The 26,866-nt window shown below is 43.4% G+C and overlaps 1 protein-coding gene across 3 annotated transcripts in view; it reads left to right on the forward strand.

Annotated features, from left to right (window-relative positions):
• Nucleotides 1-26,866, forward strand: part of ARK2C (arkadia (RNF111) C-terminal like ring finger ubiquitin ligase 2C) — a 155,123-nt gene that overhangs the window by 110,254 nt on the left and 18,003 nt on the right. For 2 of the 3 annotated variants that reach the window (XM_069218868.1, XM_069218870.1), the window contains exons 2-5: nucleotides 8,664-8,973; nucleotides 18,639-18,768; nucleotides 22,203-22,307; nucleotides 23,802-23,897. In XM_069218868.1, coding sequence (XP_069074969.1) covers nucleotides 8,664-8,973; nucleotides 18,639-18,768; nucleotides 22,203-22,307; nucleotides 23,802-23,897 — 641 coding nt within the window. Of the gene's footprint in view, nucleotides 1-8,663; nucleotides 8,974-12,079; nucleotides 12,206-18,638; nucleotides 18,769-22,202; nucleotides 22,308-23,801; nucleotides 23,898-26,866 lie in introns of all 3 variants that reach the window. The other variant, XM_069218869.1, reaches the window with a different exon arrangement.

Raw genomic sequence — 26,866 nt, forward strand, 5'->3', positions numbered from 1 at the left:
TTTAATAAGCATATTCTGCCAAACCTCTGGTTTTTAATTAGGGAGATTGGGCTTTGCCCAGAATCACAGGATGCTGACCCGGACCAGATTACTCAATTCCACAGTCGGCAGCTCGGACCATGGCTCTACATCCTGGGTAAGGGAGGGTGGTAGACAGAAGCCACATGAAAGCTCGGCTCGTTATGGGCTCGAGGTTCCAACAGGATCTCTTGCTGATCCAGAGCCAAGCATCAGGTTCGAGCTCTCAGTGCCTCGCCAACCACTAAGGAACATCTCTTGCAGCCTAGTGGTCGCACACAAGTAAAGCTCTCTCGTCATAAGTTTGTGTAATTATAAACGCATTTTTATAGCGCTTAAGAGCCCCGACAATGCAATGAGTAAGTTGTGTTTCTACTAGGATTCGTTTCTTTCCAGTTTACCTAAGATTCCGCGCCGTGTCGACGAGCAGGGATTTCAGACACATCTTCCCTTATCTCTGTGACCTTCTATGACCTTCTAGGCCCCAGTATCTCCTTTGCTATATCCCTCCTCTGCTGCTGAAATGGGGTGGCAGGCATTTGACAGAAACCTTGCACATTACCCAGTTCCAAATGAAGGCAACACCCCGTTCCTTCTGAAATGCTCAATTCCTATATTGTTTACATTGACCTTGCAGCTGATGGGGAAATAGATGTTTTTTTTTGCGTCTTGACAGATTTTCCACACATTCTGTATATCTCAGTGGAGAGTTCGGTAGATCGTGCTTTAACTGCGTCACCAGCTGGTGCTTCTCCCTGGCACGAGCCGGAGCCTGTAATGTGTTAATTCACCCACTAGATGGACTCTCTTTTTTTCAGGTTTATATAAAAGAGAAATGCTTTGCCTTTATTTCTGCGAGGAGCTAGATAAGCACACTGTGTAAAACAAAGAAAAAAACGATACCTAATACAGTTTAAATGCAATTGAAACAAAAATAATTTCTACAAAAATATTATAAAGTTAAGGGATGGCAGAGCAATCTGTTTTAATGTTATAACTTGCTTCCCCTGACTAAGCAACGAGACAGATTTCATGAGAGGCTCAACACCTCCAGTGAAGGCAATTACACACATTAACAAATCAAAGTTCTGAGGGAGCCCACAGAATTAACATGACACAAGTGAAGTGCAAAGCTCATCCGCTGTCAGACTTTCACGCAGGTATCACCTCAGCTGGTGCATACCACTACTGCTTGGTGCAGTGCTTCCTGTGTGCAGTATTCCCTCCAGAGTTCTGGGAGTGGCGCGTGGCCAAGATGGCGGCAATAGCAGATGTGTAAAACGCTGCTCCGCTATGGCCTGTTCATCAGCCTCGCACATCCTGCACCAGGCAACAGCACAACACATCGCATCGCCCCGGTGCCCTCAAGCAAGTGACTTGGGGTCGGATGCTGACACTTTTGGGCTGCCAGCACGGCGCTTGGCAGTGGGGCGTGGACCAGGGCCTGTGGAATGGCGCGGCCGGCCAAACCCGAAGGTGAGAGGCTGCGGGCCCTGGGAGACGGGAAGACTCCGATTGTGGCGCCCAGGCCGGCCCCTGGCCCTCCAGGGCGATATCGTGGTGCACACGCGGGGCAAGGAGCCGACAGAGGAGAGAGCCGGCCACAGGAGAAGGGTAGGGCAACCCTGGCCTTGGCGGTGCTGCAGCTGGATCAGGCCCACGCCCCCCCTAAAGGCTGGTTGGCGGGGGCCTTCTGATCGCGCTCCCCCTTTGTTCTTCCTGCGTCCCCCCAGACCTGAGGGCGGCGAAGCTGACCGGTGCTGGTTGCAGGCGCTGGTTGGCCAACGAACACAGCAGGACCGCTCACACCAGCGCAGAGGCCAGAAACAGCGGTCCCGCGTTGGGAACGATCCGGTGAAAGAAGCAGGAGTGCAGGGGACGCAGGGGAGCCCGGGGGACGAGACAGGCCTGACTCCCCTACCAGACAAAACATCGGGCTCAGGGAGCCAAACAGCCTGATGGACTGGCTGTCCCCCACTGGGGCTGGGGGCGGATGGAGAGGGTCTGGGCCTTGGGACCAGAGCGGGACCAGTCGGGGCGGCATCACTGGGACCAGACTGCGAACGGAGGTGAAGGCCCCTGCCCCCTGGGTGGAATCTCCTGCGCAAAGGCGCCAGGCGCTTCCCAACAAGAAGAATGGGAGGAAAAGAGATATTGGGTGGACAGGGTACTACAACACGGATGCCTCCGTATTAGAAGTCGCTCCCTCATTTGCCAGGCATTCCCCCCGACCCCAAGAGATGATCTGGAAATCAGAGTAAAGCACCGGGGAACCATGCAACGGACAGGCCCAGACCTGGCGAGTGGGCCCCTCTGAGTGGGGGCCCACCGGCGGGGATCCTGCCAACATACAGAGGGCCTGAGGGGGGGCGCTAGGCACCATGTGCACGTCAATCCTTCATGACCTGGGAGTGAAGACGGGAGAGAGCGGGAGGTGAAACCCTGGCTGGCCCGACAGGCACTGCGGAGACACGAAGAAAGTTCCACAAATATAAAACAGGGGAGCCAACTGAGGATGCCCACCATAAAGCTGCATGAGGAGTACTTGCAGTGACTTGAGCAGAGACCTGAAAAAGTGATGGCAAGTAAACATAACTTACCTTAACATGGGGAAGGCCAGCAAAAAAAGAGAAGCAAGAATGGACCGGGATGCGCTACTGGCCAGACCCGGCACCCTAGATCACTGAGACGTATCCCCAACACCAACAGGAAGCCCTACATTAGGTGACATACTTCAGGCAATAACGGCCTCCCGCGAGGCACTGGAAATGAAGATAGACACACTTGGGGCCGAATTTGGACTACTAATGGATGATCACTGCCGTTTGGCAGAGAGAGTAACCACAGTGGAGGGAGAAGTAGCGGATATCCCAGCTGCCATAACTGAAGTGCAAGCACAACTAACGGAACTGGAGAGCAAGGTCAGAGTCTTAGAACAGAAAGCAGATGATGCGGAGAACAGGTCCAGGCGAAACAGTATATGGATACTGGGGATACCCGAAAAAGCAGAGGGCCGGGACATGATCACTTTCCTTGAACTATGGCTCAAAGAGGAAATAGCACCAACTGGGCTGTCTGCCTTTTTCACGCTGGAGAGAGTGCATAGAGTCCCTCCACGACCACCTCTACCAGGGGCATCACCTATAGCAATAACTACACACCTCCTGCATTATAAGGACAGGGACACAATCCTGGCACAAGCTCAGAAAAAAGGTGACATAATGATCAACAGTACTAGAGTAATGGTATTCCTATTCTACTCGAGAGAAATTCAAACCCGTTGGAACACTTTCCAGGCAATGAAGCAGAAACTGAGACAATTGGGAGTAACCTATGCAATGATCTACCCAGCCCAGCTGAGGGTTCAGTCCCAGGGACTTTCCCTCTTCTTCAACACCTCTCAGGAACTGTGGTCATGGATCGAAACGCAGCCACAGCAGGACTCATAGGACACTCAGACCTGGCAAACGCAATGCCTGAAATGCTCCAAAAGAAAGAAGGAAGCAGCACACGGGTCCCCCCCTTGGCTGAAGATGCGCAACAGGCTGGTCACCGGGCGTTGGCAGACATAGTGGCTTTTGGCAGGCACGCACAATCCCACCCCACCAATAGTGGAGATAACTCAATGGACAGGGAAGAGAACACTGTTGTTGCCTGAGTACCAGAACAAACCAGTCTCACAAATCTGATCTATCAGACTCTGAGCAGGATCTCCCCATAGTCACACCCAGAACAGCAGATGTTCTCCTTTGAAACCAGCAGCCAAATGGCCCTTGAGGTGACCACCAGTGGTACATTGACTGTGAATAAACTCTCACAACTTGGATTCGGTACTGGGGCAAGCGGCAATTGACCTGGCTGAGTTACAACTCAGACAAATCGCAGCAGACTTCATCCTAAGGACCAGGATCACCATCACAGACGCTATGCCGCACCTGGGATACCCATTATCGCATTTTGATAGCTGACGTAACGGGCCACACCAGCACATGACCCTCAACCACCCCTCATCCGGAGAGGTGGTGTACACCACAATGTTGGTGTCTACGAATACAGTTTGGACAGGAAAGGTTTTGTCAGTCCAGGGGAAGGAGAGTTGGGAAGTTAAGTTTTTGCTTGTTAAATTGGGGAAAAGAGCAGCACGCCATGAAACAGAGAAAATATATCCACGACACTTGAGTAACTGACCCTGGTGCTTCCTAGAATGACCTGTTTTGGTAGGACAGAGAACCACTAACTGAAATTGTCACACAGTATGCAAGGACCCAAGGGTTATAACATAATCTCCTGGAATGTGAGGGGTATCCATACACTAAATAAATGGTATAAAGTATTCTCATATCTGTCCTGTCCTGTCACATTACTACAGGAAACACATTTACAGCAGAAAGAGGGGCAAGCTCTACAGAGGAGGTGCAGGGGTCGGCTGTACTATACAACATATTCGGCATTCGCTAGAGGGGTTCTAATCTGGGTCAAACCGGGAGTCCTGTTTCAGTGTACGGATCATAGGGTGGACTCACAGGGGCGCTTTGTGGCACTCCGGGGTCGCCAAGACAGGAAAGACATCACTATCATAAACATTTACGCCCCATATGTGAATCAGACAGGTTTCTTTAATGAATTATCCCGGCAGTTAGCTTCCTATATCACACGGGAAGTACTGATAGGAGGCGACTTCAACTGCGTAAGTGACCACGACAAGGATAGGTCTCACCCGCCACTAGATGGAACAGTGATCCATAAACTAGCACACACATTTAAGGACTGTGAGAACAATTGGACCTTAATTGATACCTGGCGAGTGTTAAACCCTCAAGGGTGGGAATATTCATATTTCTCCCCCATATACAATTTGCATGTAGGGTTAGATACATTTCTTAGCACACCATCATTACATCAGAAAATACGCGATGTAGAATATCTCTCCAGAACTATATTAGATCACAACCCAGAACTACTGTATGTACGCTGGGGCACCGACCCGCCGTCCATACCCACACGGAAGCTTAGGCCAGAGGCACTACTGGACCCTCCATTTAGGGTGCAAATAGGTACATGTATCACACAATATTACCAAGAGAACGAAGAATCTACTGACTCCAGAGGCTTAGAATGGGCCACCTTTAAAACGGTCTTCAGGGGCCGCTGCATAGCAGAGTCCGTAGGAGTACGCCGAACTCAGCTGCAGAAAACTCAAGCCATGGAAGCTAAGTTGAAGCAAGTGGAGGTTGAGCTGACAAAGGGGTTGGTAGATAAAGAAGCAGTACTACAAGCCATGGAGCAGGTGGCAAGCCTAGTGGAACAACTCCGTTGTCATGACTACCAAAATTATATGATAAAAACACATACGACACGGGATAAGGCAGGGAAACTGCTGACTTGGTTGGCGTCACCAAGTGTCCGAGGGTCCCCGATAGTAGAGATCCAGACACAACCGGGGCACACTGTCACTACGAAATCTGAGATCCATGAGGCCATCCATAACTACTATGCAGGACTCTATAAAAGTAAATCACAAGTCACTCCCACTGAAATGAAAGCATTCCTACAACTCCTAATCTGCCCTAGAATAGAGCTGGAAGAAGCAGAATCACTAGGGGGGGTGGGGAATAACACTCCCAGAGATACGGGCAGCCATACAACATTTGTCGAGAGGGAAAACACCAGAAACGGACGGGCTCCCCGTAGAGTTCTACGCAACATTCGTAGAGCAAGTAGCGCCTAAATTGGTGGACATATACAATGTGGCTAGACAAACATAAACCCTTCCGACAACAACCGGAGAGGCACTAATGGTCCCCTTGTTAAAACGGGGGAAAATACCGCATGACATGAAGGCCTACCGCCCACTGTCCATTCCTAACACTGATTATAAAATTATCAGTAGAATATTAGCCTCCCGGCTGCTAACCCACATACCACAGTTCATCCACAGGGACCAAACAGGCTTTATCCCGAATCGCAACACAGCCCAAAAAATTCGTCAGCTATTGCTAATACTGGAGAAAGCCCCGACCATATCACCACAGGCAGCAGTATTAACTATTGTCATTGAAAAACCGTTTGACAGCTTAGAATGGAACTTCATGGAGGAGTTGCTAGCTAGGTTTGGTCTGGGCAATGGATTCTTACGCTGGGTCAAACTATTATACGCAGAGGCGCAAGCAAGAGTTAAAACGGGCACAATATTTTGCCGAGTTTTGTAATAGAGTGTTGCACGTGGCAGGGTTGCTTATTGTCACTGCTATTGTTTGCCCTGGCAGTAGAGGCCTTGGCAATCCGAGCTTGCCTGGGGACTGATTATAGGGGCCTGAAGATAGTGGCGGAGCAGCAACAAATCGCATTATATGCGGATGACGTTTTGATATTCTTACGGGATAGGGAGAGGGACCTGGCGGGAGCGCAGTTATTACTGCGATCCTTTGGAAAGATGTCAGGCCTTCGGGCCAGCTGGGAGAAGACATGCTTGTTCCCTGTCCGCCCAGAAACCCACCTCCAGCGGTCCAGGACAACATCCCCTGGGAACCCCATCAGATTACATATCTGGGAGTAAGTGTGTACCATGGCCACTCAGAAATGATACAAGGTAATATTGGCAGAGCAGTGGGTTCCCTAAAACAGGCTATGGACTTTTGGAACAAGCTGCCATTATCTGTCATGTGACGAGTGGCCCTGCTGAAGATGGTAGCATTGCTGCGACTACTCTATTACTTTAGCACCCTACCTATTAAAATACTGCATGCTGTGTTGAAGGAACTGGACAGCATGACCTAGTCCTTTATATGGAGCACAGGACGCAAGAGAGTGGCTTTGGCCACCTTGCAAAGTCCAACTTCCGCTGGCGGACTGGCGGCGCCTAACTTTAAGGACTACTATGTGGCAGCACAGCTGCAATATTTCACACAATGGCTGTGGAGCCAGCAGTACCCTCCGAATGAGAGGCGTTTGGGTACATCTACAATGTCCAAGCTTACCTGACTCCTCCAGGGGCTTAACAACGAAGGACAGTGGGAGTCGAAGGAGCATGTGGCGGTGGCATTATGCTAGAATAGATGCCTCAAAAAGACAGGGACTAAACACCCTTACTTGGCGGAACTTCCGCTTGAGTCCTTAGCTCCACTAGTCCACAGTGCTCACAAGATGGGACTACACCAGCTCAAGGAAGCAGGGGTGTGCCAGTTGGGAGACCTATATAGAGTTGGGACACTGCTCAGCTTCCACGAATTGCACGCAGAATTTGACCTTAGCCCGCAATTTTTGTTGGTACATGGGGCCGTTATAACCGCAATTAGGCAACACTGGTTACTGGGGGAGCTGAACCACCTTTACACCCGGGCTGCACATATATAGCGACAGCAGCGGGCACACAGAAAGCAGTCACTTGTCTCTATCGTAGGATACACTGTAACCAGACACCACCCCTAACGTGCTTACAACAGAAATGGGAAGCAGATATTGACAGACCTTTTACAGATGCAGGTTGGGAAGTCTTAATGGAAAGGGTACCCAGAATCTCCCGCAATGCTAGGTTTAAATTAATACACTTCTACATCTTTCATAGGGCGTACCTCACTCCACACAGGCTGAATACGATGTTCAGAACTTCAGAGGTCAAATGTCCTAGATGCGGGTAGGGAGGGGCTAGATTCCTACATATGTTCTGGAGTTGTCCGCTACTCTCTAGATTTTGGCAAGATGTAATAGACACCCTCTCCAAATTAGTAGAAAAGGAGATCCCCAGAGATCCCGCTTACTGTCTGTTGAGTGACTTCCCACATATGGCCAAGACTAAGGTTACAAGCAGTTTTCTCGATTTGGGTTTCATACTAGCTAAAAGGGAAATAACCTGCAATTGGAAAGCCACACAGAGCCCATGAGCACTAGCATGGTGCAAAGAACTCTTAAAGTGGGCAGATTATGAAGGAGCAGTACTGGCGCTTGAGGCGCTGAAGCAGGGTTGCCCAACTGAGAGGGCCAGGGGGTGGTCGATCTCAGTGGAAGAACTCAGACTCTTGGCGACAATATCAACTAACTCGCCATCCGGTATCCCCTAAAATGATGTATTGAGGAGGGGAGAAGGAGGAAAAAAACTGGGGCGAAGCAGAATACGCATGAGAAGCAAGTATGGGGCAAGGCTTGGGGATAGGTGTGTGGACGTGTAATGTCAAAGGTAACGCTGCACAGTTGGGAAGGGTGTATAAGACAGGGTGTATAAGGGGGATATGGAACAAGGGGGGGATGGGGAATTTGGGACGGGATGTGCCAGCAATACAATGAGTTGTACACTATGAATCTAACGCATGATGCTACCCATGTTGGCAAATGTGAGTATCCCGATGTTGTTAAAGAAAAGCAATAAAATATGTTTAAAAAAACAGAGTTCTGGAAGTGCAGGAAAACACCCCAATACTACATGTTTTGTGTTTTGACACATACCGAGCTGCAAAACTCGGAGTGTGCAGTATACTCCCATCCACATGTTGGCAGTTTTAACCAGCTAAAATGTATGTGCTAAAGAACGTGCTATTTCTGCATGAGGTGTAGGAATGTTCACCTTCTTGTATGCATGTAGGACTTTTTTTTTTTACAGTTGGTGATTGATTCTCTCTGGCTAACATCTAAACCTTATTTCTTGTTTTCAGGTGCACCATTTCAGCGGTCTCAGCATGCGCATGCTACCTCCTGCCGGCACTTCCACCTGGGCCCTCAACCACAGATCTCCACTGAATTTGCCCATCCGCACCCAGCCCAGCCTCAGCAAGGCTTGAGCCCACCCATGACGACGTCGCACCAGCATAATGGTCCACTGCACCAGACACTGCCGCCTCTGCCAGCCCTGCCGTTCCAAGATGTGACAGGACCCTCCTTCCTACCTCAGGCCCTACACCAGCAATACCTCCTCCAACAACAGCTCCTAGAAGCCCAGCACCGCAGGCTCATGCCACACCCTAGGTCAGTTTCCACTGTGTAACCCTACCATGCCTTGGCCTTGAACCAACCCTCAAGAATGGCTACTTCCTTTACTATCTGTGGCATGACAAAAGAGCACCATCTTGCATCTGTGTAATAACCCATGCTGAGCCTTTTCATTAGTAACTAACTGTTTGCAATATGTTTTTCATATGCAATGATAGTTTACTTACAGATGATTTCCCCTTTTAATGTAATTGATTTGTTGTCCAACCATGAGAAAACACAATTTTTCTGCGTTGATCCATGTAGTGTAAAAACACAGCAGGCCAATTGATCAGGCTGTTGACAAAATAAACTTAAATCTTTTTCGCAAAGGAGCTGATTCTGATCAGATCTTTTAAAATGATTCATTGGCTGATATACATGGCTTCTACTTGTTGCCCAGTTGCACAAAACCTTCCGGAGTTCCAGATCACTCGTTGGAAGCTTTCAGCAACCTTATTTCTTTTTAGTTCGGGGAGGTTAAGCTACGACTTCTCATCCTGTCATCACTAATGTGAACATCTTGACTATTAATAACTGTAACTGTAACCAACACGTGTTACAGGAACTGGTAATGCAGACTGATGCTTCCTAGCTAGTACACTTTATGAGGCCGCTCACAGAAAGATGACCAGCCCCTTGGATTTATGGGATGAGTCAGCTGCTGAGCCACTCTGGTGAGATGCAGTTCCTGGATATGAAACATGATGCAGTAAGGCTGCTGGGAAAAGCTGTAGTCGCCCTAGTACTGCACGTCTGCACGTGAAAGTTCCTAGAACCCAAGTGAGAGCGAATGCTGAGAATATACCTTCTCAGAGCTAGGCCATTAAAGGGTAGTGCCAAGGTTTTATTCAAGCTTCTTAGACTGATTGTAAATCAATTCCTTGACCTTGTCAATCTCATCACACTAGTAGTGCAGCCGCCTAGAGCACCAACAACAGGCGTGCCATAGCAGAAAGGAGATTGTTTTTTTTTTAATCAATACTGCCCATCTTGGCTGCATTTTGCTTGCAAGTCAGTGATTCTCATAGTTACATATTTTGTTGGTATTCAATGGTTTCAATGTTTTTTTAGGATTTTGTTTTCCCGTCTTGTATCATTTTTGTGGAAATCAGTAATTCGCCTGAAAGCTGTTTTTTTTTTTTTTAATTCAGTAATTGCCATTCGCCCCGATTTTTTGTTAGATTTATGTTTTCATGAACCTCTTGAATGCGTCTCATTTGGATTCTAATTGTTCCTTTCTTAGTTGCTTTGTTTTTAACAAATAGAATCCGTGCCTTAATTTTTGTTGGATTTCAGTGGTTCCCTTCTTTACAGATTTTTGCTTGAAAACTGTGGTTCCAGGCATCGCTGATCTCTTCATGGATTTCAGTGATCTTTCCTCTTTAATGATTTCTAATCGGGTACCAGATGATTTTTTTCATGGACTTTAGTATCTTCTTTCTTTTCTGTGTTTTTTTCTAAGATTCGTGGGTTCACTGAGCCACTGAACAAAACCCGGCTTAGTTTTTTTAGAACACATGTGCAAACAATCTTTTTTCGAAACTCGTCACTTGGAATTTTTGTACGATCAACTTAGTGGTGCAAATGGCTTGGTTTAAAAGTTTCAAATATTCACAAAAGGTAGTCTTGCACTCACAAATCCTCCTAATTGTTCACAATATTATCTTTGCCTTTATGTGCATAAGTAAATATCTCACATGGTTTGAAGCAGGAGTTCAGGGGTACAGTTTCCTTGTTAAGTTTGGGAACAAACAACTGAATTTCTGTATATTCTCAAACATTTCTACGACCAATTCCCACCCTTCAACTTATAGAAAATGTACCCCTGTCAAGGGCATGAATAAATTCCTTTCCAGGGTGGGAAAGGGAACTCCCACAAAAGATAGGCATAAAGGATTTAGAAGATTCTTTACGGGGAATAATAGTTTATGGGGAAATAAACATAACATTACACAGATGCAACGGCATCTTCCTGTAGGCAGTTGTTTAGTACATAAAATTGCACATGCGGAATTGCTGCAGAAGGGCCACATTTGAATATTCACAAAAGTTTCCCAGGAGTGCGCCTGGAAACCTGCAACTGTAATATACTAATAGCCATACCCTGTGAAACCTTTGCGAAATCCCCAAAATCTGTAACTTTATACCCAAAGCAAGTTCATAAACCTTTGTGTGGAGATGTACTCATTGGTTTGTGAATTGTGATTTCATTGCCAGTCTTCTGAGATTTTGTTGAATTTCATTGCATCATCTCATTGCTGATTTGCCTATAGAATTCTTTGTTTCCTATATTGTCTCTTTTCAGGTGTGGGTTTTGAGAGCAGATCTTTCAAACCTACTGTTATTAGTATACATAATATGTGTTTTGGGTCCACCTCTTTCCACCATTGGCTCTATTCATCCAGCCTCTTTCAGACATTTGCTTGATACTTTTTCACTAACTTCTTGGCTTAATCAAGCGTTGTATTAATCTCACTTAATACTGACTGTATGAGTGTATCTTTCCACCTCCACTCTAGTGGTAGCACAACTACAGCCCTTTCCATCCACTCCTGCTGGCTCCCACCAGTGTGTCTTTCTTTAATGAGTTAAAACTGCATGGTTAGCCCACTGTACTCAGACCTATCAGCTTTGCCATTACTTGTTTTTATTCTTTTGCAGCGCCCAGTCATGACTAATTTTACAATGACTTGTAGCAGTTCTTGTCTTGGCATATATTGTATTGAATTTCGGTGGTTCCATTAATTACCCATTTTGCTTGAAATACATTTTGGAAATAAATAACTAAGACATCCCAAATCCAGCTACTCCTTAGCTAGCCACATAAGAGTTCAGAAAGTGTTCATTATATGGTAAGTCTTTGTATTTTTGGAAGGGATTGTAATTACTCTAACTCAAGTCACCCTGTAGAACTTGACCCTGGTCTTCTATGCACTTGCTCTCATAATGGCCTGTTCGCTTGTTTGAGTACTTAGTTAGAGCTTCATTTCACCCTGGCCAAACTGCTTCAAGCTTATCTGGCAATAACATGTAACATTTCAGGGATGTACACAAAGCGCTAACAAGTCTCCTTAACCAGTGAGTCTATATGTTCTCACAGGCGGACTCAGGAGCGCGTATCTGTTCACCCTCATCGACTACGTCCAGGCTTTGACTTCAGCCACCAACTTCAATCTCCTCAACCAATGGGGCCCCAGCCCAGGTATTTGGCTGAAGGCACAGACTGGTAAGTCTTTCACTTCATTTGTATTGGTGACATGCTATGGTTCATGTTCAGTTTGCCTAAAATTTATATGATGGAACAACACAAAAAAACTTATTGAACTTAGCAGTAAGGAATTAAAAAAGGCAAACTTTCTTGTTTAGCCATTGCTGTTAAATGTTAAGACTACATGGCAGATGGTTATGGGTTTCAATTAATCATTCATGGCTCTCCAAGTGGCTTAGTTTACTACCTCGATTAACCAAAGATAGGCTTCAGTGGTACGTACTGTACCAAATAATCATAGTGTCTGATAAATAGACTTAGCCATGGTGTTTACGAAGCTCTTTAGGGATGTCACTGTTTTTCTGGTTGCACCCCTAAGGCAACTAGTTACACTGAAAAACTAACATATAGGTTATTTTTAAAAATACCCATTATTTTTTTTCTTTGAAGGACACATATCACATTCTGGCTTAGTTTATGCTGTATAGAGTATACATCTTCTTTGACTATCAGGAGCAAACTTTGAGTTACTACATTTACAGATCTGGAGCACATACTATATTTGATTTTGGCAACACTAGATACAAACTAACCATACCCACAAGTAATGATAAAAACTAGGATTTTCAATACAAATGTTTGTTTTAAAGTATATTGAAAACAAATTCTTCCACCAAAAGGGCTGTGTTACTTTGGCCGATATGACGCTGCATCCTACTAGCCCGTCCTCTTTTGTTTTGTTGATCTTTGGGTTGCCTGATCAATGGCCTTCTATGCTTAAGTGCCCACATCTTTCCACCTCTTCTATTAAAGCAATGCCAGATCTATCAAAAGTTTCTATTCATTCAGCAATAGTCCTGTCTTCCACTGTAGTAAGAAGAGGCTCATCACATAATGCACCCAAGTAAAAAGTATGGGGTATTGAGGAGGGACAATGCATGGAACCTTGATGCTAGGAGCCACTGTGTTCCTTTGGAGACCCTCTGGGTGATTTCTGCAGAAGGGTTTCAACAGATTTTCAGTCGCCTTGGGGACCCTGGAGAAAACATAGAGAAGGTGTAGGCATTTCAGAATATGGCTGCATGATTGATGGAAACTGGTTCAGGCAATCAGAGACCTAAGGACAATAGACTTTTAAAGGCACTCATCTGCCAATATTATTTAATGAACACTTTGAATAGCCTTAGATTGGGGTGTCCACATTGATCAATAAGTGCTGTTGCAATGTCACATATTTGGATTGTTCACATGAGATTGATTAAGATTCATTGATTATAAATGGGAATCAAGTTCATAGCCCATAGCTGTTCTGATCAATGTTGAACATCTCTAATGGAGGGAAACAGTACCTCAGATTCTGTAGCTCAAACGTTTTTTTCGATGTTGTTCCCAAACCAATACATTAGCAAAGTTGTTTATCTTTGTTCTGATTGATAACTGCTCTGCAGGTACTAAATTCAAGATGCATTGTTTTTACCCACACTAGCTCTGTCTGTTTCTTGATGAACAGGCATTTTCTGTGTTCCTAACGCGTCTTTTTCAGAAAACCACTGCTTATAGCTTTTCTCATACATGTAAACTTAACAATGATATAGGCATTTCTAGCCAAGTCACCCGACTGGATGGCTATCCATCAGCCCGTTATCTAATTTTTGATGTTGTGATTTTAAGGGATGTTATATCCTTTTCTCATGTTTATAGTTTCTATCGGGTCCTATCTCTTTGAAGCAGATATATGAAATTGTGGGTGTGTAAATAGAAACATTAGGTTTGTTTTTAATAAGCAAGGTATTTTACTGAATACTTTCTATTTAAACTTGTGTTTCAATTGCAATTCAATAAACAATTATTTGGAATTTGTATGTAATATACCTTATATATTGGTTTGCAGTTTAGATTGTGTGAGTAGTTTTCAATGTCAATAGCTGGCTGTGCGCTCTTCAAGACATTTTTTCCCTAAATTCTTCAATGCTTTTTTGGTTTAAATTAGCATGGAAACTAACCATTTTGCAATCAGGGAATCCCTGAAACATGGGTTTTTAGAAATGCCATTTAGAAAGGCCTGTTCAGCTCCTCAATGGTGCATTGATGGTTAGGCTAAAAGGGAATTCCCGCGAGGCTCAGAAATATGCTATTTGCCAACATCTCCGTTATATGTAGCAGTGGCATATTTGTTTTACTCTAGTTTGTGGTATACCTAAATATGTATTTATGTATATTTAGGTATAGTTCAGAAATTGCTCTGTCATTGCAAATTTAGATTATCCTAGTGGGTCACAAATCCCATGTGGAAAATGTTATTGTAAATTGATACATTGAAATATACTTTGATTTGGAGATCTTTTGGAGCTTATTTTGTAAAGGATTCAATCTACACTCCAGGTCTTACTGTAGTGATGTCCTTAGAACTCAACATTGAGCCATGTGCTGCCTAACCACTGAGGTGTCCAGAAATGATGTTCTTTGCAACATCAGAGTTGTAAACACTGTGTACACCCTTGTGCAGTTTGTTGGGAGGTGGAACAAGAATGAAATCAAATATGATGGCATTGGATATTCAATGATGGATATAAGCCATGATATTGGCGTTACTCCTTTTACCTTTTACTCGTGCCATTGTTTGAATTATTGGACCTTTACAGTTGAATCCAAAGGAAGTGGTGCCTGCTGGTGCTCTGCAAGACCCTCCAATGCACATCATATTGAAACTACTTGAAAAATGCAACAGGACTTGACAATTATTTCGTTGTGTTTACAACATGGATAAGAGAGGCTCACCCTAATGCTTCATGAAAAAATGTCAACCTTTGTCAATGGCATGGGCACTGCAGGGGCCCCCAGGGGCCCCACGACAATCCTTACCGCCATCCTGTTCCTGGCGGGCGAGCCGCCAGGAACAGGATGGCGGTAAGGATTGTCAGAATCCCCTCGGCGGCGCAGCAAGCTGCGCCGCCTTGGAGGATTCTTAGGGGCAGTGGAAAACCGGCGGGAGACCGCCGGTTTTCCCGTTCTGACCGCGGCCAAAGCGCTGCGGTCAGAATGCCCAAGGGAGCACCGCCGGCCTGTCGGCGGTGCTCCCGCCACCGTTGGCCCTGGCGGTTCTCTACCGCCAGGGTCATAATGAGGCCCTAAGTCTCTTCCTACAACTAGTTGTAACTGTTGTCCAAACCTTACCGGCTCACTAGCAGTACCTCACCAGAAACACAATAGTAAAAGGTGATTTGTAGCAGTCGCTTACGCATGGACTCAAAGTAAGAGATCTCAGGGTTGTCGTGGTTAAACGGAAATTACCCTTTTCTCACAGATTTATTATGTCTCATACAAACAAAGGCAATAACACAGATGCAGTGAAATTATAATAGTTTTTATTCAACATAACTGCAATTTGTGATAAGTTGCATGAACTGCAATGATTAGGATAATGAAAATACCAAGCAACAGTATTGTGAAGAAGAGAGTCATTGTTATAAAGACCCCCACCATTGTGCAATATATAAAAGAAATATATGTATATGTATAAGATGGAATATGCCCTAATACCCTAAGGAGAATAGGTCTAACCTGCTACCTAAAAGGAGAGCTGGGCTCGTTAAACTTAATCTGCCAAAGCCGTGTCCATGAGAGGAGCCCCCAACCCTCGTTACCTTGGAATGAGGTCTCTATCTCAGACTCCGTGGATAAGAGAGGCTCACCCTAATGCTTCATGAAAAAATGTCAACCTTTGTCAATGGCAAACGTGTACCATCTTTCTTCCATATTCACATGTATCTCTTCCAACTAATCAGAGTATCCCACGTTAAGAGGAAATTACAAACAGGCGGTCCCCTCACTAACAACCACAACCTCCATCTACAATCAAACATAGGGTAAATCAGAAAGCACAAATAACAAACCATTAATTATTGCAGCACGGTGAACAACCATGAAGGGTTATTGGCAAAAATCCAAATCCTATTTTCATAAACATCTTTTTTGTGCCTGGAGTTCTGGCAATGTGTCGTGTTATCGCTCACCGACGGCTGTGTCAGGGTACTCTTGCAGGCAGTTCAGAAATAATTGCGCAGCCTTACTTGAGTCTCTGCGCTGTGCCGATAGCGTAGTGATGCAGCTTCAGCGAAAGTGACTGAAATAATAATGTGACAGCTGTCTGTTAAGAGCTCTTTATGATGGTGCCGCGGAAGTAGGGAACTGATGGCAGCTATTATGTGCGTGGCGCGGATTAATACCATGATCATTAGCACGCCGCCCGCATAATTGTGACAAATCTAATGATATCAAGGGGCTGTTAGACTGGTTGCTGCAACGCGAATGGTAGCAGTTAATCTTCCTGCCCACTCTATTGTAATTGTGGTCTGGTGATGGAACTAGCAGCACATTTCTTACCATCTCACTCCAAATTTGAGGAAAATAGTTAAATTCTGATTTCCGATCCTGAAACAGCCATAATTTTGTGGCTGATGGGGGCACAGTTTCAGGCATTTGCGGACGTACTATAGCAAAGACCTAGTGCTTGCCATGCAATCACGATTGATGTGTGAGAAGTTCCTATCTGCAGGTATTGTTTGATAGGCATGGGGAGTCTAAAATGTGAATATCGAACAGGTGACTATGATTTGGTCTTTTTTAGATAAAAGCTTGTAACCAATTAGATAAAATTAAAGGTCAAATACAAAATTACGTTAATGAATATTAAACTCCTGAATTCTCCCAACAGGAAGTGCCTACCTTGGAAATGGAGCATCACATACCCAATGTAAACATTGGCACCTTTCCAATATACAATGTTTTTAAAATGTATGCCATCGGAGGTTACTAATCTTTCTTCCCTTGCACTCGATCATACTTACTTCCAAGATCATAGCAATAACTACAATAATATTTCCATGTAAAATGCTACAAAATTTTGGGATTTTCGCTTTTTTCATTTGATTCTAAGGGCCTGATTTAGATCTTGGTGGATGGGTTACTCTGTCACAAACGTGACTGTGATTCTGTCCGCCGTATTACGATTTCCGTAGGACATAATGGAATCTTAATACGGCGGACTGGATATTCGCCACGTTTATGACAGAGAAACCCCATCCGCCAAGATTTAAATCAGTCCCAAAGACACCTGTAGGTGTATTTTATAAATATATGTTATATACTTAGATAGCAAGCATATGATTATATTCATGTGCGAGAGTTGTCCGAATAATACTTGACATTATCAGTGAAAGAAGTCACTGGGTTTTCATAATATAAGAAACCAAATAGATAATCGAAAAAAGAACACTTTTAGGACTGTTTACTGTTGAGTATCTTCCATCACTTTATGTCCTACTGATTGTATAGACTGCGCCAACACACGTTTTGATTTCACAGACTGCCCCAACAAACGTTTTAACTATTGTTATTAAATAGTGTTCAATAGTAGAAGATTGAAACAGATATCCGAACAATCAGCTCAGAAATGAATAAGTACAACTTGGGATTAACAAACCTAATTCACCATTATCATGATATCTTATTAGAACTTCCATTGCTACTTCACTTCCCTCTTGTTTAGGCAAGAACGTATTCATTATTTTTCAAATAGCCCCAGAAGAGTCAGCACAGGTGATCCCAGATGTTGTCCATCTGAAAGAGTCCATTATTCAGCCAAAGATCAAAGGTGTTCTTTAAGATCAATAGCCTCCTGGCATGAGCTCAGATTTGTCCTGAGCTTGTTAATGAGCTCGAAGAGCACCCGCCCCAAATGGATGAGCTTAGAAACCAGTTCTTAATTTTGATGTTCTCTTTATATACTTTTTATTGCAACACTATTTCACAACCATTGTAAAGTCTACAGCAGTTAATCCCTTGGCTCCCTTACAAAAGTATTAAAAGTGGATATACAATTAGACACCACTGGTGTCATTAAATAGTATGGGCTGAGGGTCTATCTTGAGGTCAGATATTAAATCAACTCTCCAAATAGGTTTGCTCCACTAATCCTCTATCTTACATGTTAGCACTCATCTTAGTACCATATTTACATATATTAACTTCAAATTAATTTACAGTCCAAAGACTTCTAGAAAACGTTCACACAACATCAAAGCATGGAAGATGTTCAAAGTAGGTGCTTTTCCTGAGAATAGAAAATGTAGTGCCATTTTTGTTTAGATCCCCTTAAACCATAGTGGCGGGGTTGCTCACCCCAGCAGTTCCAGCTCTGTGCAAGATGCTTATTCTGTGGTCTCTCATGTAAGCAACAGCAGATGGCAGCCAGTGTCAAGTAACCGGTGTGTGTTTTTATGTCAAGTGACTTGACGCTTTTAGTCTATGGCTCTTCTGTAGGAGCAAAATGACATGCTTTCATATATTGTCTTGTGTTCATAGGGGTGTATGTAGTGTTTTACAACAGCCACAAATGGCTCTGATTCATAGAACAGGTTAGATTGCTTTTTTTCTTGTATCACTGTCACAGGGATCTCAGTGTCGATGCAGGGTTGACACATGCTCAGTTCCAGGTCCGACCCGTCCCACAACACTACCAACATTACTTGGCAACTCCTCGAATGCACCACTTTCCCCGCAACACCTCTTCAGCCCAGGTGGTAAGTAAGACCTTTCCTGGATCAATTCTTATGTATGAGGCAATTGTTATATTTCAACCAACCCTGTATCTCCTTTTCAGTTTTGGACTGTAGTATTGACGGGGAGGCATTTAAGATGTAACCTATAGGTTTTCTTTATCTTTAAATTCATGTATCAAATTATGATGTCATGAGGGAAAATTAACCACACATGCCAAAAATAGGTTGTGGATGTTCATTCCAAGATTATGAATTTAAAATCTAAATGCACGCAATTCCGTTCTTATTACCTGCTTAGTCCTTTAATGCAGGAATAAGACTGTCCATTCTACGAATTTTCATTGAAATGGCAATTTGATGAAAAATTATTCTTTCTACAGTATTTGGTATTATCATAATGAGTATATGAAAGGAAAGGCTGTAGGATGCCAGTTGTTTTTATAACACACAACATTTAAATACCTGTAAATGAACTGTACAAATATTTCAAAACATATCAGCCATAAGGAAAGCACAAATGAGTTAAGCATAATTTTTGCTAATTTTGAAGTGTCATGGGAACAACCATTTTAATAGGGTAAAAAAACAAAGACATTTTACTTGGTGATGTGCAAATGATAAATAATATGTGCTGAAACCTGATTTTAGTTTGTGCGCTATGCAACTTTTGTTGCCATTTCACAGGAAAATGGGCTGTCTGTAAATCACGTCATGCTTTAGTAATATATTTGTGATAGAGCGCTCTGAAATGTACTACCGGCTTCATACCCTCCCCTTAGCACTCTCATGCTGACCTGGTGTGGCTCATCTGCTACACACATTCTTTGCGTGACACTTGGATTTCTTCACAGTTCTTATGATATCAGTGATGTAACATTAAAGGTAGTAGTCTCCCACTCCGAAAATTGTTTGAGCACCACTGCCTTTCCCCTAAACCTAATCCCAATTTAATGCTTACATTTGCTCTCATCCTGATGTATTCTTTACCTGAGTTTAACTCTACTTTGTCCTCAGCCTTAAACCTGATTCTAAACTTTCCCCTAACTATGTTGCAAATCTTATTCTTGTTGCTTACCTTGATGTCGTAATTTCAAATTTTCCTTTGGTTATTTTTTAATTAAATTGGCTCTCATTTAAAAAGTTATTATTAAAGTGTGTGTCTGTTAAGAAAAAGAGATAGAATGTGAGGATACTTTACTTGATATAACACTGCTCATATTGCCCCACTGGAAGATCTAAAACATGAAAGTTTGGAATCCAGCAACTTGAAAAAGCCTCTTTAATTGAGATGAAGCCATTTTTTCTATGAAAGGCTTAGAGATTGTTTGGTCCTCTGCATCATATCAATGTTTAATTCCTGCAATTTAGGAAAGGCCAAACAAGTGCCTTTTTTCTGATATGCTGAATCCTCCTCACTCTAAGTGATGCATTTGGTTAAAAATGGCAAACACTGGTGCAGTTGTCCGAATGATTTTTGAAAGCCCCAGAAGAGTCAGCACAGGTGATCACAGATGTTGTCCATCTAAAAGAGTCCATTATTCAGCCAAAGATCAAAGGTGTTCTTTAAGACCAATAGCCTCCTGGCCTGAGCTCAGATTTGTCCTAAGGAGGGGAAGAAGTCTCAGATCCATGAGTTAATAAACTTATGATCAGTCTCTAGGTAGTTGAAGTTGACCTTGCCTATACTATGTACACCGGGATAAATCATCCATACCAGATGGACCATAAATAGATTGACTGAACCTCCCAGACATTGTGGAGGCAAGATCTCCAGTAGTCACACGCCACAAATATACCCTCATGCATACATTGATTGCACATAAGCATGAAACACACAGACCTTTGTTCCATTTTAAGAACACCATTTTGATCTATAACACTGGCATCTATATTCACCTTGACCTCACAAAGGTTTGCGAAGTTTGGATGATCGGAAAACATAGATAAATTCAATTGTGTTACATACCTGAGTATCACAGCAGCAGGTTGACCTAACATTCATGACTGATGCACCAAACTCTAGTGCTTCTCCTCCACACTGGGCACTTTTTATCGGTGCATAGACAACAGTCTGACATGTACATTCACCTCAACTGCAGGCCGGTGACCTGTAGGAGTAGCATAAAGCTTTGATCTTCTAGAGGTAGGCCATCTATTATCCATCCGACCTCAATGTGTCCAAAATGACATCGAGGTTTCCATGTGAGTGGAGTAGGTGTCCATTAGCAAATATTAAAATGATGATTGATGGCTATAAAGAGTGACCAAAAAAAGGTAGATATTGTCCACATAATTCTTCTTTAATGGGGCCAGTCCATTCCCAACTTCACAGGTACCCTATCTCAGAATATCTTAAGTTTGAAGCATGGCATGTGCCACAGATTTAAGTAGCTTTTAAAACAGGGTTCATTCGATTTTGTGATTGGTTCCCTCTAGCTCTGATTTCATGATGTTTGCCAATCCCGGTATGTTAACAGGCTCAGCACACCTTGTCCAATGCTTAGATGTGCCTACTTGATTTACTGCTTAACTTCCAATCACATGTAACTACAATGGACTTGGATGAAATCCGGATGCAATTAAGACTAGCCCTTCCAGCATATTAAGCTCCATACGGTATTCCTCTAGTCCTCTGAAATTGCACACCTTTCATATCTTGAGAGCTTCATGAAAGAATACTGTATGGGCATGCTTTCACGGGTGAATCACCAGCCCCATGGAATTTCTTTCGACATAAAACATTGATAACTAGTTTAATAAATTGTGCAAGGTACTTAAGACTGCCTGTTTTCATCTGTTTATTATTACTGCATTGGCTGGGTCTTTAGTGATTCATGTTTTTAATCTTATTTAGGTTTGATCTATGTATTCAATGTTATTCACACTGCCATAAATTGAGATATTTTAAGCACAAAGCAAAGAAATAGTAATGATAATAATCTACAGTATACTGTATTGTGCTTTTCTTTCATACAGTTCTACAATATTTAGCCTCTTTTTGCCATATGAGGAGCTTTTCAGTAATATTTTAACAAATAAAAGAAAACTAATAACAACTATATTTTTCTGCTTAATACAGCTTAATATTGTTTTAGATTGCCAGACCTCTCATCAGAACAGGCACGATCTTGGATTTTGACAAAAGGAAATATGACACCTACATTACAAATGGATGCCATTAGAATGCTGTAACACCCGTTCAACAAAAAAAAATAAACAAAAAAATAGGAAGGATGGGGCGGGATCACTAATTACCAGAACTCACAAGTTTCACACTTCTGATAAAATGTCATTAATTGGAAATATAGACATTCTTGACTTAAATTCAGTCTAAAATGTAACTGTAAATTGCAGTTGTTTTTGGAATCTATGCAGCCTTAAACTTTTCTTTTTGCAGGAATAAAATTACCTACTGTGTTTTAAAACATGATTTCGTTTTTATATATTCTCCACAGGTTGTCCATGAGATCCGCAACTATCCCTACCCACAGCTTCATCTCCTTGCGCTACAGGGTCTGAATCCATCAAGGCATACATCCGCCGTAAGGGAAAGCTACGAGGTGAGTTCCCAAGATAGCATCTTATCTTACATATCCATTAAACTGGGCACGAGGTGGCATGGAATGTCAAGTGACTTCATCTCGAGCCTGGTTTTTGGATGTGTTTTGTTAACTGACTCTAGACATCTATTTTTGGCATGAACCACACCATGCTATTTCATGGCGAGTATCTTGTTTGCAACCCGATCCCCAAGGAAAAAAAGTCATAAATCTATACATAATAAATTACCACCCGGGAAGATCCGACTTTGTGAATGTTCACCACCATCCCAACGTCGTTGTTCCAGCCTGTGCCCCTAAAACTCATTGCTGCAGGAGATCCCTCAGCCTTGCAGGCTTCTGTGGTCACTAACTTTGAATCTGGTAATCAAAGTCATACATTTTAGCCCGTGGCCAAAACGTTTTACGTTTCACACCAGTGGTTCCCAATCTTTTGACTTCTGTGGACCCCCACTTTGTCATTACTGGAACCCGGGGACCCCCACTGAATCATTATTGGAATCCGGGGACCCCCTCCACTAAGTCATTACTGAAAGCTGGGGACCTAATCTGTTAATATTATTTAATTTTCCAAGCAGTCGCGGACCCCCTGAGGAGGCTTTGCGGACTCTCAGGGGTCCCCGGACCATTTACACAACTAAGTAAGCGGTAGGTGCATTAAATGTGTTCTGAACTTGGTCTGTCATGAACATTTCTTTCAGATACCAGAATATAAGCAGGCCAGTTAGTGGCATCGACAACTAACACATCAATTTAACATATACTTTTTCTCTTAAATCAAATAACAATGATGTGCCCAACATAGTGCACTAGATTGATTGCATAAAGTTCTTTTGGGAAGATGAGCTTGTTAAACGTGTGCATCTTTTTCTGCTATTGTCACTATTTAACGCACAGGGCTCCATTGCGGTTATTTTCACGAGAGTAACACTGCCAGAAAATGGATGCGGTGAGCTCCAGTCTGTCAGTTGTAAGAACCTGCAAGACCTGTCTCGAAACAAAGCGTGTCGGTCAGTGCTTGTTTTTCAGTCAGTATATTCCGGGAAGTTTCCATTGTAATTGAATTTCTGTGTGAACCATTCTCTATTTACAGACTCTAAAGATTCAGAGGCCGATTCACAAAATCATTTGAGTCATGCATACCTAAGGGAACAAACTAGTGAAAAATGTTAATACTTTCTTTCTTTGCTCTACTAAATGGTAGTCTAATGGACACCGGTAGCCACGAGTAACTATTTCTAACATGTCACTATAATTAATAAAAATGCGTTTGCAGAACAATAAATGCCAAGAAACCAAGATACAACAGATGCCATTTCTTATGGATCAACTGGAATTCCCACCTGAAACATATCTGGAAATGTTACAGTGAGGTGGTGCTAAAAGCAGTGGGTGCTCTTTCTTAATTTATATTTGACTTTGCGAGACTTGTTAGTGCCACTGTTTGGAAAGGTGGTAAATAGTTGATTTCATTTCGGTTCCTTTCTATTTAAGGAGCTGCTCCAGCTGGAAGATCGATTAGGAAGCGTAAATCGGGGTGCTGTGCAGAATATCATTGAGCGCTTCACCTTTCCACACAAATACAAGAAGGTAAGACATGGGTCAAGCACAGCTGCCTCCACCAGTAATGTGCCCGCGTATTGCAATAACACACCTAAGGCTCATTAAAGAGGGCACCTGCTAGTGTAAAGCGATGTGAAGTGTGAGTGTGTATGTCACTGGCCAATTCTGTGTAACCTGAAACATTTACTTTTTTATGGCTTTGTGAGAAATTGGGCTGTCAGTTGAGTGGGGTATTAATCCTGCTCAAGCAACAGCCACAATCCTTATCAGAGTGAACCACAAAAAGTCACTAAATTAAACCTGTGCTTAACCCTTTGGTAGCTTGGCACAAAAGCGGTCAGGCTTAACTTAGAGGCAATGTTTAAAGTATTTATGCAGCACGCAAACAGTAATAAAGTGAAAACCCATCACAAGAAAAATCCTACACCAATTTAGAAAAATAGAGTGAAGTTTAATAAATTATGTGACAGCAACACGACAAAACTTTAATTAATATAATCAGAGAAGATCAAATTGCCAGTCATGGATATCTAGTCACGTGAGGCTGGGTCAAAGCCAAAAGATACAGCCTGCTGCGATGGAGCGCGGGTCAGACACAAAAAGTGGATTGGGGATAGGAAGTTACTCTGTCACAAGTGTGACGGATATCCCATCTGCTGTATTACGATCCCTTTACAATCCAATAGTAGCCTAAACTCTGCCAAACTCTAAATCAGGTCCGTAGTCTCTTTTTTGGAAGTAAAAAGTCTCCAGCGGGAGGCAGCTCCAAACTGTAGCCGACGAGGGCAGACACCTCTTCTGCAAAGGACTGCCTAACATGATTTGCTGCTGCAGTGAAGAACATAATGCAAAGTCAGGCCAATGGGGGATACACCTTGGGTGGATTGGTGAGCGGGTAGGTCCCGGTATCTTCTTGGTTCTCAGAGCACTTTTTAGCCAAACATTTTCTAAGTCCCAAGTTTTGGATTTTGGCTGTCTGGGCACCTTTAGCACCACCCCAAGGGTCCAGGAATGGAGAGGCACCACTTGGAGTGTTTTGACTCACTATTTTGCTCAGGCTCTTCCTGATGCTATTGTCAGTTGTGCAATTAATAAACCTAACTTTATTGTACTGGGTGATTTTAATGTTCACCTCAAAGACCCCAAATGTTCCCAGTCCTCTGGGCTACTACTTGATCTCTCTGCAAATCAACTACCACCAAAAGTGTCTAGCCCAAAACATGAAAAAGGGCATTTGATCAACCCTATCTTCAGTAATGACAGAAACGGGAATGTTCTAGGTCCGCTACCTGTGATGTGGTCAGACCATTTTATGATCCCCATGGTGCTGAGTACTCTGGGCTCCATTCGCCCCTTAGGACAGTCACTTGGAGAGATCACAGCTGGATGAAATTGAATAGTGAGAAATGGAAGTCTGCCCTTAGCATTTCTATACCTGATTTGGGCAAGGGTCCTTTATTAGCTAATGAAAGGGTTACCCAATAGGTTAAAGATTCTCTGTCCCAAGTTATCCCTGTAAAGACTCTTAATCAATGTGCCAAGGACAAATCCGTTCCATGGTATACCCCCCACCTTTTGGTGCTAAAGAAAAAATGGAAAAGATGTAAGAGGAAATGTAGGAAAGCATATGATGAGCTAGGTAAATCATTATCTCGAGGCTATAAGGAGATACTTTACCAAAATTAAACTTGCCCAAGCTGACTACTATGAATCAAAAATTAATAGTGCTTCTAACTCTCCTCAAGAAATGTTCTAGATTGTCAAATTATTGATGGAGCCAAAATTGGATAGTCCCACACCTGAGCCCACTGTAGCCCACACTGCAATGACTTTGCAAGATTCTTTCTAAAAAAATAATCACTTACTCCTCCTTCCAAGATATTGATAGAGATTTAGAATCTAATAGAAATAGTGGCAAACAAGCGAAGGGTAAAGCCTGCCTCTCAGACTACCCTAGTACCACCCCGGCTAACTTTGCAGTATTATTTAACAAAGTGAAATCGGGATCTCCACTTGATCCAGCCCGCCGCACATCTTTTCAAAAGCAGCCGAGCACATCTTTCCGGTCTTGCTGGAAATGTTAAATCTTTCCTTAGTAAATAGAGCAGTACCACCTGCATGGGTACATGCGTTGGTAAAAGTTCTTTTGAAAATACCTAACCTGGACCCTCTTTGCCTAGGTAATTATAGACCTATCTCATTGCTCCCAGGATTGAGAAGGGTCCTGAGAAACATGTTAGCCAGCATATGTCTGGGTTCATAGAAGCAAATAATGTTCTGCACCCAGCCCAGATTCTTTTTCAACCAATGCCTAAAACACTAACCACCTTCATGGCAGTAGTGGAGGAACTGAGTATGCTGTTAGATCAAGGAGGTACATCAGCAATCATACTCCTTGATCTAAGTGCAGCATTTGACAGTCAAGCATGACATTCTCGTTGAAATAATTAATAATGCAGGATACACTGGAACAGCCTTGAAATGGCATACTTCATTCCACAGGACCTTTCAGGTAGTCGACAAATCCTGTTCTTCTGACACCTTCTCCCTGAAGTGTGGGGTCCTGCTGGGCTCTTCACTGAGCCCCGTGCTCTTCGAACTGTAGGTGCGCCCTCTCACAGAAATTGTGTTGCTTTCGGGATATTGATAGTGTCATATGCCGATGACACACAAATGGTGTTTTCCCTTGTCCCTAAACACAGTCTCCAACCCTCATGTCTGGGACCTTGTATGGAGTAGGTAGCAAGCCTGATGGCCAGCTCCTGCCTCAAGCTAAACAAGGCTAAAGCATAACTTCTAGCATTAGGAAACAACCCCAACCCCCTTCTGAGGTTAGGCTGGCAGGACTGCTTGGCTGCTTAGGCACGTTCCCCACCCCCAAGACGGTTATAGGAAGTCTGGGGTCATGGCCGGACAAATCCCTGTCAATAGATGACCTGGCAACTAAAGTATCGGCCATAACCTTGTTAGAATGTTGCGCAAAATCCTACACTGTC

This window comes from Pleurodeles waltl, chromosome 1_1 (assembly GCF_031143425.1).
Source record: "Pleurodeles waltl isolate 20211129_DDA chromosome 1_1, aPleWal1.hap1.20221129, whole genome shotgun sequence".
Taxonomy (NCBI): domain Eukaryota; kingdom Metazoa; phylum Chordata; class Amphibia; order Caudata; family Salamandridae; genus Pleurodeles; species Pleurodeles waltl.